Below are 14,587 nucleotides of genomic sequence, written 5' to 3'. Positions count from 1 at the left end.
GAGTGTACACAGAAGATAATATGTAATGGTACCACTCCATTCATTAATGATTGTGTGTACAACTAATGAATCACTCCTCTCCTTATATGGTGTGGAGGAAGGACCTTTTTATACGTACAGAGTAATATGTAATTAAACTTTCAACCACTAATGAATCTGGAGGCTCATGCTATCATGAGTCTAGTTTAGGTTAATCTTTCACATGTGTAGCCTAATAAATAGGGCTATATTATAACGGATAATACCATTTTATATGATAAATTTTAATATATTTATGTGTAGTAACCAGGGTTAAAAAACCGATGGTAACCGAGCAAAAATCGCAATAACTGACCATCTCGATCTGGTTCGGTTTCAGAAACCGAACGGTAACTGAATTTGAATTCGAAAAATTCGAAAAAAAAAATCAAAAAAAAAACTTAAAAAAATAGACATAATTCTAACACCTTGTGAACAAAGTTTTCAAAAATAATATCATTTGCATCATATTCTATAGGGAGGAAGTTTGAAAAAAATAAAAAAATTGAAGCGTGCGGCTCAGTTATTAACTCATGTTAAGGAAAAGTTTAACATACAAACACATATTTTTTTTGTAAAACGTATCTTAAGAGGATCTTTAAAATTGATTTCACTTTATTTAGAGTTTTATTAATTTCTCTATGATTTTTACAAAGTTCACAAGCATAAAGTGAATATGTTAAGAAACAGTACTATAATTAACTTTTTCATGTCTACTATTATTTTTCCTATGTAAATAATAATATAAATAAACTAATGAAAGTGGTTTCACTAATTTTTTAGGTGTGATGAGTCAGTTATGAATTAATCTATTCGCAACACATTTACATAATCCTGCGTGTTACAATAACTAATTCATGAGTTCATGTATTTTTAAAAGACATAGGATCATGTAAGAAGACTAACAAAATTAGTTTCATGATTTTTGAATTAGTAAAGAGTAAACTATGCATTTAACTTGGTTTAACAAATACAATTTCTCGCAGAAAATTTTGAAATTTTTTATGAGTATAAATACTTTTATCATGTAGATCATGTTACAAGAAAACCAACAAAATTTGTTTTACTTGATTTGAAGCTCAGATAAATTAATTATTGATTTTACAAGATTAAAGTAATTTTTAGATTTTTTTGAACTTCACTAAAAAATCAAGAAAACTTCTCGATAAATCGAGAAAACTAAACGGTTACCTAGAAAACCGAGCGGTTACCAATAATACGAAAAATTCGAGAAAACCGCTCGATAAATCGCAAAAACTGCTCGGTAACTAAAATCGTGATTTTTTCTCTAAATTTCAAATTTTGCCAAATGAATTTTATCCGAATTTTTTTAATTTTCGACGGGTTACCGCAGTAACCGTAATTTTTCAGTTACCGTCTTACCGAGCTCCAATCAATAAACCAAACCCTGATGGTAACTGTCTAGTTTATAAAGTTTAACTGGACTTATTTTTAAACAACTTGTATTATAGAGCGGAGAGACATTAACCAAGTTTGCAGGAACTAATGAGCCACTGGACAACAGCTCACGAGGCGGAGTTCCTCCTCCGCCGAGGCCCCTGGCTCACTTCCTTGTCGGGCGCTGCGGTCACTACCGACTGCCCCTCGTTGCCACTGGCGCCCGGAATCCTGCCGAGTCTTCCGAGCTTCTTCCACCCGCTGGTCCATCCCGACACGCTCTGTTGCTTCCCCGCTGCGGACGGCGGCGGCATGCGCTCCACCTGCTTCTGCAGAAGCTCCACCTCGCGCTGCAGCTCATTGTACTTGGCGTTCACGCTGTCCACCTGCTGCCTCAACGCGTTGACGTCCTCCTCCTTCTTGCCCACCTTGGCCAGCGCGCTGGTCATCTTGGCCTGCTCCGACAGCAGCACGTGCACCACCACGCGGAGCGGCAGCCTCTCGTTCTGCGCCGCGTGCATGCGCACCTCCCGCGACAGCTTGCCGCAGTCCAGCGCCCGGCACAGCCGCTTCCGCTCGTGCTCTGTCACCGCCGGGTGCGCCTTTAGGTACGAATCGATGGCGCGGTACAGCCCATCGTGGCAGACGCGTGCCGACTCCGGCAGCGACTCGGCCAGGGCCTGAAACTTGCTCAGGGCGAGGTTCCGGTCCCGGGACACCTCGGAGAGGTAGCTGTCGAGCAGGCGCGCCACACGCAGCGCTGTCGCGTTCTGCTGCTGTTCTTGCTTCTCCTTCCCGCGGCCCTCGCTGCACAGCGCCGCCGTCGGCGACTGCTCCTGTACCACGAACTGCTCCACCAGCCGCTGCACGAGGTCGACGTCGTACGCGGCGTCGGCGCGGCCGTAGGGGTATGAAGGCACCAGGAGGTCAGGCAGCGCTGCCTGCTCGAGCTGCATACCCACGTGCTTCTCCACCTCCGTGACCAGCGCCGGCGCCGCCTTGAGCATGACGGCCAGGCGGAGCAGCCGGAGGAGGAAGCCGCACGAGACACAATCTTTTTGCGGGGGGATGATGCTAATCAAGCTCTCCACGACCATCCTCTGCTCATTAGCCATCTCCGTCTGCAGATCGCCCTCACCGGCAATTACCATTTGGAGCACGCCGGCCTGCGTCCACGGCGCGCTGTCATGCGATGTGGAACTCTCCTTGTTGATGCCAGCAGAGAGCCACTTGGAGGAATAGCGCGTGATGGCGGCGCCGATGAGGTCGCAGCGCATGCCTTTGGCCTGGATGGCGGTGACGACGCGCACGAAGTGATCGATCCTTAGCACGCAGATGTCGTCTACCCACCAGTCAGCCGGCGGCACGAGCTGTTGGCGGCTGTCACTCGACGTGCCGGCCCTCGGCATCTTGGGCGACATCCTGCCAGCGTAGGCCCAGCGCACGGCCCTCGTGTTGGTGCACGCCTTGGCAGCGACGGACTCGCTGCAGCGGCGCACGAGTTGCAGGTCCTCGGCCCACGGCGAGAGGCCTTCGCAGCACCGGAGCACGACGACGGAGTCCAGCCACGAAGACGCCACTACGTAACCCAGGAACGCCTCTGCGCGGAAGGCGAGGTTGCCCTCCTCCAGGTCCTCCGTCATCTCCAGGTACTCGGCGGCGCAGCGCAGCACGGCGACGTTGGTGGCCATGATATCGACCATGATGCCGTAGCAGAACTTGGCGACCAGCTCAAACGCGCCGTGGCCGCCCGGCAGGTCGGGCAGGTCAACCACGGTGACGAATACGGCGTCGGGGCCGAGCAGGGCCGATGCCTCGTCGACGAGTCGGGCCAGGCGGGCGCTCCGGGAGACCATGGGGTGCTTGTGGAGGTGGAAGTTGACGCCTCCTACCTTGACGAGTAGATCACTGGGGATATCACTGCTAGCGTACCTACTTCAAGCGCGAAACAAGAAGAAGATCGACATGAAAAACACAATTCCATTTGCTTTATTATACGCACACATGAATCGTATATGCGTACCATGACTGGTCTCTGCGCACGAAGCCGTCCATCTTAGCCTCGCCGTGCTCGTGCTGCACCTGCACCTCGTCACCGCCGTTGACGGGGACGAGCCCGCGCTCTGCGACATGGTTCTCCCTCTCTGTAGGTTCCCACATCTTCGTTCTGCTCTCAGCGATTTCTTTTATCCGATCGATCGATGATATATGTATGGAGATATGTCTGTGATGGACTGCGCTGCAGTCACTTCCTTGCATTGTAAGATTCTGATTCAGCAAGGCCGATCTAGTTATGAAACATCTACATAAACTCTTTAATCAAGATAGCCATGGCAAGTCTTCAAGGAGATGATTCCTTGGCAGGCGATCAACGAGCGTGACTGCATCTGAACCAGTCCTCTCCTCTATAATTGAGTGACCCGGTGATCATCGTCATGTAAAGGGACACCAATTAACTCATTGAAAGGGAAGACGTTTGAATTGGCAACAAGTGTTCACGTGTCATAGAGACTGGATCAACTGGCTAGCGCTATAACAAATTGTGGAATCGGCGATGATTATATGTGTTGCTTCCTAAACCGTATCGTGTCGGTTAGTTAGCCCGACCCGTCATAGATGATTCTAGCGCTAAGAACCAACACAGATAAATGATGCTGAAACTAGTATTATTGTCGATTTCCAGCTTGGATCTGACACAGAGAACCAAATTATCAGTACCTGTTACAAACTAGAACAAATAGTAACGATAATACAAACATATCATCTGCTCCAAACTTAAACCGTCACTATTTATGTCGGTTCCAAACTAGAACCATTAAAAGTACATTTTCATCATCTATTCTAAGTTTGTACTGAGATTTTTGAAAATGTGTAGCTTATTCATGTAAAGCTGGATAGAAACAATCTTTATATTAAAGTTATAGATCTTGATGATCTATAACTTGATAATTGAAAATCTCTTCATTCGAAGCCATCTAGATATCAAAATAAGTGTCTTCAAGAAACATAGTAATAACATGGCAATGCTCACACTTCTTTCACCGTGGTACCCATGAGAGTATTCGCACTACCGAACTCCACACCGACGGCTGCTGTTGTGACTTGGAGAATCTCTCCGCACCCTCCTTAAACCAGTACGTCCTCGCCACAGTAGAAGCGACTAAAAGTGGCAGTTATAGAAGCCACACGATATTGACGAACTCCCCGAGAAGCCTTGCGTTTTCCTGTTGTGCCTGCACAGAAAAGTAGTTTAAATCTCCATTTTAGATTAAAATAAAAATAAAAATAACTTACACAAACATCTTCGGTGTTCGTACAACTCTAGCTCTACAAATTTCTAAAACTAAGAATATCTAACTCTAAAAATTCTTAAAATTGGGACTCTGGCAACAGATCTATATACACTTCACACGTGTATTTAAAAAAAAAAAAAAAGACTAGCACTAGTTTTCAGGTCACGCAGCTCAAATATGAGAGTTGGCATGGAGAGCAAAGAGCTCATTCAGGGCCTTTCTGGATCAAAGGATTTTCAAAGGAAAAGCATAGGAATCTCGTTCCTATATGAATTTTCACTGTACATGCCTTTGGAACGCAGGAAACGCCCCATTCGTTTCCTTTGATTTCCTGTAGCATTTCCCTAAAAACATAAGATTTCCAAAGGAAACAAAACATCCACTCTAACCTCATGTTTTCCATCAACACTGAAGACCGAGGCAGCCGTGGGACCATCAATTTAATGGCCTCACTTGTCAGTGGCATATAAATGATAATATTAGTGCATAGCTTTAGTCTAAACAAAAGAGATTACTATTTACTCTCCACATTACTGTGCTCTCTCATTCCTGCGTTCCAAACACCGGTTCTTACAGAATTCCTCTATTTTCTAATCCTTTATTTTACAGATACATTCATATCCTGTGTTTCACCTATTCTTGAGGTTCCAAAGAGCCATCAAAGTAAACTTGGCACAAAGCTCACATCAAATATTCAGAGTAAGCTTATGCTTAGCTAACAAAATTTCGCAGCGCACCTGTTAACCGAATTTGCGACGAGCAATAAGCATCCTGCAGAGGCGCATAGTACAACATGATCCCTCGTGAGCCGAAATAGAGCAATAAGCATCTGAAAAATCAGCGTAAATCTAGAGGAAATGACGCCGAGATCTTCCTTTAGTTTAGGCAAGCAGGTAGAAAATAGAATGCATACCGACGAGCTGCCTGGCGAGGGAGAATCCGGCGGCTTGCCTCGGAGCCGGAGCTCCCCGAGGAACACCGCTGCTGCTGCCATCGGGCGCCGACGGCAGCGGACTTGGGGGCTATTCGATTAGGGGCTAAAGCCGGGCAAGCCAAAATTTGATTGTGTCCCGAAAATTTAGTCTCAATTTAATTTGAGGCTAAAATTTAATTAGTCATATCAAAAAATTTAGCCAATCAAAGTTTTTCTATAACGTTTTTAGCAAATCTCGGACAGCCAAATCGTCCGTCAAAATTTTTGGTCGGCAAAATTTTAGTTTAAACTTAAACTAAACGTTATTTTAACGACTAAAATTTGATACTGCGCTGATTTAACCTCTAGCCAAATTTTAGTTTGATCTGTTAGGGCTAAAAACCAAACAGCGCCTTAAGCCCCCCAGCAGCGGCAGTGGAATATGCAGTAGGGGGCTCTTCGGCATGGCCCATGGCCCAAATGGGCTGGCAATTCGGGCTCCACGTGCGTGGACCGTGCTGGGTGCTTTTTTTGTTTTTACTCACCTGAGGCTTAAGGGGATACGAGAAACGGCTTCGGGCGAAAGAATAAGGGTGATTATCTGGGCTGTACTAGTCTGTTCAATCACTTTGGATAATCATAACTCTCTCATATGTTATTTGTTTTCTATTTCGTTTGTACATTTGTGTTCTTTACTAGATACTTATGTTATTAAAGTTGATATATAATCTCCACAATAAGTTGTCACAAGGTGTTTACTAAAGATGCTAGCTCATAAGAAGTTGCCACATAGTCTGCACATAAATTTCTATAAATGTTCCCTGAAGTTGTTGCCTCATCTAAAGAGGTTATCAAATGTTTATTAAAGTTATCACATAGTCTCCATATAAATTACTACCAAACATAAGTCTACACACAACAAGTTGTTTGAATAAGACTATCCTATGTCTATATATTGTGAATTGCTATCTAATATCCACACAAAATATTCGATTATTACTAACATTAGCTAAATTTGATACCTCAAAGTAGTAAATAGCTACCTAACTTTCACCGAAGTTACTTATTTTCACTTAAGTTGCTACACTATATTTTGTAGAAGTTAGTATCTAACTTTTTGTAGAAGTTGTTGCACTATGTTTCGTAGAAGTTGCTACATTACTTTCATAAGAAGTTTCTATGGAATTTTTACTAAAGTTGTTATTTGACATATATGTTTTGTTATATGCAATATGGACGCTCAATAAAAAAAAAGGCATTCAAAGAAACTAAAAGGACCTAGTATAGTACTATGAAAGGCAATAGGACATCATCACCGAAAATGACATGTTTGGCTCCATCCGACTTTCTATGATGCTAGGTGCAAAACAATTCGTGACCGACTACTACGAAAGAAACTAACAAAGATGATATGATATTAATGACAGCTGCTCATTACATATTACTAATATTTTATTAGTAGTAGTTCCTATGAGGACGCGTCACTAATAATAACCTCATATTTGACACGTTTCAGACCCGTCACTTATGATAACAATGACAGGTTATTAACAAGCTATCACTAATAACTCGATCATTAGTGACAGACAATAACGACAAATATATTAATGATGGGTTATAAAGATATCTGTAACTAATGCACAACTCTTCTTGCTAGCCCAATTAACACCGTGAGAGCCCACAAACGCGTGCAGGCCCGTGGTGGAGCGCAACACATGTGAACCGTTCGATTCCGATCAGACGGCTGCCGCTGCTCGCGCCCAGAACAAAAACCACACGGTGGCGATATCTAACCCTAAGACCATCCCCAACCGATTTCCTTTAGGGTCCAGAATCCCTTCACGAAGGGATTTTCGTTTCCTTCAACGCTCCAACAGTTTCCCTTTATGGTTCCGTCACAAAAAGATTTCTAAGTTATTTCTCTTCAGGACGAGATTCTCTTTTTTTTCACGAATTACTTCGAAGAGAAGCTATCGAAGATGATAGAAAATAAAATAAATAAGAATGGAAAAAAAGAAAGAAAACGAAATAAAGAAAATATAGTATGGTCTAACCCTAACCATTTCGTCCGCTTCACCCTGTCTAATCCGCACGCGCGAGAGAGTGGCGGCGGCGACGGGCGGTAGCGACGCTGGAGAGGGTTGCATCGTCGCGGGCTCCTTCACCTGCGAGGGCAGGAGAGGGTTTCTGCCCCCCGCCCCCACCCACAAGTGGTGGTGGGCTGCGAGGGCCTATGCGCGTGGCTGCGAGGGCCAGTATGGCTCGCACTGCTGAAGGAGGCGCAGGCGGTGGTCGGCGCCACTGTCAGGTGGAGGAAGGCGGCCTCCGCTGCGGTGGAGATCGAGGGGAGGCGCCCCATCGTTCTCGTCGACCCCCCTCTGCTATCTCTTCCTCCCCGATTCCATTCGAGCAGCCGACACCGCCACGGAGTCGATCCGCTCGGCTAACACCGCCACGGAGTCGATCCACACCAGCAGCCTCGATCCACTCCGCCAACACCGGTGCGGCAGCGAGGCTGCGTCGGTCCGTCGAGCCCGCCAGCAGCGAGCCTGCGCTGTTGGCCAGGCTCGCGAGGCCGAGTCTGAGCCACGACTCTTTGTTGAGTAGCAGCGAGGTTGCATCAAGACGGCGATGAGCTCTTCTTCGAGGACGCGTGCCCATCGACCGAGGACTGCAAGGCCAACGACGAAGGTCGCAACCACATCGTGAACCTGGAGCAGCAGTGCTGCTTCATATCGCTCTAATCCTATGTACCTCTCCATTCTCCCAATGTTTGGATCCATATTTCTCTGATACTTCGGTTTTCTCTGATTTTCTTTTTCCTGCAGGGGAAAAATTTGAAGCCAGTTTGAACCGAAGACAACCCCGCCTCCTCTAACAAACAAGGCTGATTGGGAGATTAGCCCACTTGAATTGGACTTCACAAAAGCAGCTATCATTGGAAAGGTTTCAAGTCTTGAAACATCTCTTAGGCTCTTACTCAATGCAATTATTTGATAAACATTAGCATATTTTACTGATTTTGGTATTATCCATTATGACTGCTAATAATTGCTCATAGTCATTTGTAAAGAAGAGCTTAGAATCATGATCAGTGAAGCTAAAGCTTGAACCAGTGGATTATTTTGTTCTCTGTCTAACTAGAGATCTCTCCTACTTAAAAAAACAGCAAGACTTGTTCACCCTCTATTGATTCCTTAGCCATCGTCCGTCTCCGATCGCTGTTCGTTCCCGATCGGACTCCCGTGCCCGCGGTCCGTACGCCCGCACAACCACCCCACCCTTCTCTCCCCTCTCCTTGCCCCCAGCTTCTCCGCTCGCGCCCAATCCTCCTAGCCCCGCTCCCGAAATCGCTGCCCCATCCCCATCCTCATCGCCACCCGCCCCATCCTCATCCGCCGCCTTGTCTTCTCCGCTGTCGTGTGGTCCCAAGGAGGAGAGCCTGCTCCCATCGCAACCCGTGCCAACACGTCCGGAACCCTCACCGCCTCCTACGCCCCACCGCCGCCGCCTCCCCTGACACTCGTATTCGTCCCAACCCCCTGCTCCCTTGTGCTCCTCTGCCTCCATGCCTACCTCCGTGCCACGCCCCCTCCGTATCGGATTGGCGTGGAGTGGAGGTCCATCTGCGGGATTGATCTGCGCGGCAGGGATCGATCGATTTGACGGGAGGCGGAGGCAAGCGGAGAAGATGGCGTGTGCAACTTCCCGTTCTGGGAGATGAAGCCGGCGTAGATCGTGGAGGCGCTGCACAGCTACGGCATCGCGCCCAACACCAACCTCCGCACCGAATACATCGCCAGCCCCAGCCCGACCTCCTCCCCACCGTCCTCTCCCTCTTCCTCGCCACCATTGTTGGGTACGTCGCTCGCTGCTTCCACCCCCAATTTCCTTCCCCCGCACCGCTGTGGGTGTGACCTGGATTGGGCCTTTCGGTGGGGATTTTACAGCGAAGACCTCGACCAGCAGCTAGGTTTCGAGGCGCTCGAGGTGCTCGACAACTCGGAGCACCACCTTGATGCCCTACGGGTGATGCGCTTCTACCAGAGGGTGCGGGAATTCCTCGAGTATCCTTCCAATCCCTCGCTCCACGTCCATGGCGAATACCAAGCAGGGCAAGGACATCGATTCATACACCATCACCTATATGCGGTCACAAGCTCAAACTGTTATTGCAACCATGTGGAGGTACAGTTTGATCGTTCTCCTCAAAAATGGAAAATATTATCACCAATTTTATCTCATGTTGCATAGAACCATTATCAAAATTATCATACTAGTGTGATCCAACTCCCAAGCATGGCTAAGCAATACTATCCTTGATACCACAAAAACCAAGGCGACAAAGTAGATGTAAGAAAACTAATGTATAGTCCTACTTCGGTTTCTGACTGACAACTATAAGCATGCAACTTTATAAAAAAAAAAGTCATTTAGAAACTTAGGATCAGAATGCATTAAAAGACAACTTGCTTCCACCCTAATGCTCATCGGGATCCTCGAACTCCTGGTCCTAAACACCTGCAAATTCCAGCTTTGGACATCAGTGTTTAATCACAAAATAAAAAAAAGACAATAAACACCCAGAACCAAGAAATAGCCAAAAACACACAAAATAACTCATTATTATTTTTGGTGAATTATTGGCAAAGAAAATGATTAGATCAGAGTTGAAACAGTGGAGATGTGGCTTTGGAAGGGTGAAATTAGACTGTAGAAATTTTCATGGAATTTTCTGGAGGCTTCTAGAATTTTCTGTGATTTTTCTGGATTTTTCAGGAACTAAAAAGGATTTTAGGAATTAAAGAAACTCTAAAAGAGAATTAAAACAGATTATCCAATTTATTTTACTTAATAAAAACCCATTTATTATTTTATCCTAATTATTGATCAATTTTCTAGAATTTGAAACATAAAAGAAAACATATTTAAACATTATTACGTATTTCTAAAACATTTAGTCTAATTATAACATTTATGTTATTACTGGAAAACATTTATAAATAATTACAGAACTTTTAAAGATTTTACCAAAATTTTCTTATTATTAAAACCCTATTTTCAGATTTATCAAATTACCCTAATTATTTGTATATGGAAAAAGGCTATTGTGACGTCAGCTGATGTCAGCAGAGGGAATTAAAAGAAAACGGGAAAGGAAAGCTGACGTGGCAGATATCTGGGCTCGGTTTTGCTGACGAGGCTACCACGTCGGATACATCTGCGCACGTGGCTGGCGGAAGTGGACGCTGACTGGGGGGACTTTAGAAACGAATCGGTACGTGCGGATCTAATCTCGGCCGTCCACGCCGGATCGGACGGTCCAGGGAGGGCTCACCTGTGAACTGGCGAATTTGCGGCGACGGCAACAAGCAGAAACGGCGGCGATGGCTCGGGAGGTCGCCGGAGTTGATCTCCGGTGGCTGGTTTGCGATGGAGAGCGGAAGAACAGGACAAGAAGGCGATTACGAACGCGTTTTGGGGGCGCGTTGGCGTCAGAGAACGGTGGAGCGGGTTGGCGACGGCGAGCGGGCTCGGCGGCAGCGGAAGCTCGGCGGTGCTGCTTTCGGGCGGCGCTCGCGCTACGATTCTTGAGGGGAAACAATGCAGAGGTGGATTTGATTCCCATTTCCTTCTTCTCGGTCATTCTTCCCATATACGCGGACGCGCGGTGCTCCTTCCATATTTCGGGAGCCTAATTGATGCGGCTGTCGGGCGCGGCGCTGAGAGGGAAAGAGGAAGGCGGCGGGAGGAAGGGGGTGGAGCTGACCGGCAGTCCCTGGCGGCAGAGAGAGGGAGGAGAACATACTATCTTTGGGAGGAGAACAGGTGAGAACATATCTTTGGGAGGAGAACATACTAGCTAGGAAGAAGGAAAGGTCACAACTGAGCGGTAATGTGAAGCCCTTAAAGATAAGCGAGCAATAGCTTTGACTTGTTGGAGGAGAACATACAAGTGAAGCCGAATAGCCCCTGGTGTCCTTTTCCTTTTCAACTAGCTGCTCTTGCTAGACTCTTCTAGTGAGCAAGCAATGACCACGTTACATAATTAGACTGTGGCAATCATTATTTATTCCAAATAAAGATTGGCCTCAATTACCACCCAGGAGCAATGTTTAAATGAGTCTGTAGTAGAAAATAGCAGTGGAGTGTTTTTATAGCCGTAACCACATACTCAGGAGCACTTTCATAATTATGAAGTTAATCAATGGATTCTGAAGTAAAATAGCTTATTCTACATTAGGATTATTAGTCATTGTGCATGTCTCACATCCTGAAGCAGTTGAAATAGAAAATGACCAGGAACCTGAGATATATGCTATATGTGCAAACCTGAATTGTGTATTTGTACTCTAGTGCTCACTACACACTGCATGCTATGGTATGCCACTGCGTCATAGTTTCCGACTATGTCATTCTTTTCGGGCTGATAGACAATTTTCCACGACAAAAAGGGCAAAATCAGGCCGGGAATTTCTTACAATTCTGGCCACTTACGGAGTGAGTACGGTGTGCCCAACAATTGCACCGAGAGAATACCTTCTGCCAATGAATAAACAACCAGGAGCGGAGTTGTCCTGGGGCATGAGGGATCAGTTGAACCCCCAAAAATGTTGGAAAATAAACTGTTTCCGCGCCTTATTTGGATACCAAGAAGTACATTGGTGGCAACCGGCGTTGATCTTGGCATCTTGCACAACGCTGACGAAGAAGAAGAACCTAATCGAAGCAGGAACAGGTGGATTGGACTGGATTAGTAGGGCATCACCGCAGCCCAAAAAATCCACAACTAACTGAATGGAATGGACAGAGAGAAGATGCATTTGGTTCGATTGAGAACAAACCAACTCGAGAATCCATCCAAGCAAGCAAGGATTACGTACCAACAAGAAAACGAAGCCAATCCATCCACGACCAGACGGATCCCCTGACTTCATGGTTTCACATGTCAGTGACAAAGTCACAATTACGTTGAAGTCAGAGGAGCCTGGTCCCCAGACGGATCTCAACTCCATCCACTGGACCAGTGAGAGAGGAGCAGCGCTGTGATGGCGGCATCAGACTAAGGACCGGCTGGTGGAGGACCCTCCGGAGAGCTGGAGAGACCCGCCAGGGAGAGGAGACGAGCAGGAGGCGGCGGTGACTGGTGAGATGTGGCTGCTGCATATGGGTGGCGACGGTTGAAGCAATGTCCTTGCTATGTTCATTTCCATTGCATCCAAGGCCTTTTTGCTGTTTCTTCGCATCTGTTATTTTGGCACAAGTTACATTTTTAAGAACACAAAAATACTCGAATACATATGCTCAAATACAGATACGAACTGAAGTGGAATTTTTATTTTTTAGCCCTTTTCAAAAATAATTTTTATAAATAGACCCTCCGGGGAAAGATGTTCAAAAATGGATCTTTTTCATAGCGCTATAGATAGTGGCGCCGTAGGTTCATTTCATGGCGCCATCAATCTTGGTGCTATAGTAGCTACCATGTGTGATCTTACAAGTCCAAAATAAAAGATCGATAGCATGATGCCAAATGTCACGTTGCTATGCAAAAGATCCATTTTAAAAAATTATTTTCGAAGAGGTCTATTGGTAGAATACGTTTATAAAAGAGACAATTTGTGGACGCAGATGTTCTTGTGACTTGTGGGATGTTGAGCTATTAAGGGGGGTAATTTTATCCTCCTACAATTATTTACTTATCTCACCAATATGGATACTTTACATATATTGTAATAACATGTCTTCGACGTATTGCACATATACAAAATACGGAGTACTATTGTAGGACGCAGAATGGCGACTAGAGGGGGTGAATAGGTATCTCACCAAAATCTTGGATGGCCTTCTCCTATTTTGATCTACTAATGCGCCTCCAAAATCAAGAGTAGAAGCTAAAGCCGAGAGACACGAAATCACTCAAACTCTTCGAGAGAAACATCGCTACACTTTTATGGATAATGACTCTATGTTCTATTAAAGGCCATATCAAGTGTCATAGTGCACGGAAAAGAAACAAGATGAAGAAGATCACTCAAATCAATGTAACTTGGCACCTGATGAAGAAATTCTCAAACAAGCTGAAAAATAACTCCAACAAGCTGAAAAATTTTAGCCCTTAAGCAAAAATAAAAATCGCAACGAAAAATGAAAAACTTGCAAACAAAGCAAGGGAGCCAATAGAAGAAGACTAGAAGGAGATAAACACAAGTATAGGGGAAATCACCAATCTCATTACTCGAAGAGGAACACCCTCTTTTGGTAGATTACAAAGTGTTTTAGCTCTAAAAAAGCTCTCACATATTACAAAGGCTAAGCTCTACTCTCTTCCTCTCCCAAAACTCAACCACACACAACTCAAATGGCTAGCTCAATGGGCTAGCACAGCCCCTCCCCTATATTCATAGGTCTTGGGAGCTTCCTTGGATACTAAGTTTTCTTGTTCCCAAAGTGCCCCTCCTACGTACCACGCTTCAATACACTCATACCTATAACCGAGGGTATTTTCTTCTATTTTTCTCTTCGTCCATCGAACGGCTATGGCGCCTTCATGACTTAGCTTCGCATCGACGCAAGCTTCACGATAATGCCATATGGACTCCGTCTTGTGATCTTTACCACCGGCAAATCTCTTCAGCTCCCGATCCCTCGAGCCGCCTGTCACTTGCACCGGCATCTCTTTCGCTTGACTTTGTTAACACGTCGTCTTCATCCATCTTCCCATGCTTTCTATGACCTCCACGTGTACATCTAGGATCATCCTTGATTCTGCCCGACCTCCTTAATCGTCTGGCATCAAGCACCCTACTTAGCCCTGATCATCCCATCGTCAACCGCCAAGTTGCATCCATCACCTGCACACCATAAGACAAACATTTCTCCAATTCCATCTTCAGTTAATCCAAAACCAAAATCCTTATTTCAAATCCCAACCCAGAAAAAGCGAGAACCTCGGAAGTTCCGG

General features: G+C 45.5%; 1 protein-coding gene across 2 annotated transcripts; it reads right to left on the bottom strand.

Moving 5' to 3' along the window:
- Nucleotides 1–1,428: 1,428 nt before the first annotated feature.
- On the bottom strand, nt 1,429–3,735 carry LOC133923886 (coleoptile phototropism protein 1-like). Of its 2 annotated transcripts, none has more exons than XM_062369173.1 (2): nt 3,440–3,735; nt 1,429–3,348 (listed from the first exon to the last, which is right to left on the bottom strand). In XM_062369173.1, exons 1-2 carry the CDS (start codon nt 3,673–3,675, stop codon nt 1,545–1,547), a joined length of 2,040 nt encoding a protein of 679 aa, XP_062225157.1. In that variant the 5' UTR covers nt 3,676–3,735; the 3' UTR covers nt 1,429–1,544. The 2 variants fall into 2 exon arrangements, with proteins under 2 accessions (XP_062225157.1, XP_062225156.1); XM_062369172.1 differs by having other exon boundaries at nt 1,430–3,351; nt 3,440–3,732.
- Between the last annotated feature and the right edge of the window lie 10,852 nt (nt 3,736–14,587).

The sequence above is a fragment of the Phragmites australis genome, chromosome 7 (assembly GCF_958298935.1).
Source record: "Phragmites australis chromosome 7, lpPhrAust1.1, whole genome shotgun sequence".
NCBI classification, from domain to species: domain Eukaryota; kingdom Viridiplantae; phylum Streptophyta; class Magnoliopsida; order Poales; family Poaceae; genus Phragmites; species Phragmites australis.
Note: the sequence above shows the minus strand (reverse complement) of the source record. Positions and strands in the feature narration are given on the sequence as shown.

What these genes read in the sequence shown, in the direction of transcription:
- LOC133923886 (XM_062369172.1), bottom strand. Translation starts at nt 3,675, where the DNA reads ATGCAAGGAAGTGACTGCAGCGCAGTCCATCACAGACATATCTCCATA. An exon ending in GTGCGCAGAGACCAGTCATG is followed by an intron (nt 3,352 to 3,439) that starts GTACGCATATAC and finishes TCGCGCTTGAAG; the next exon opens with TAGGTACGCTAGCAGTGATA.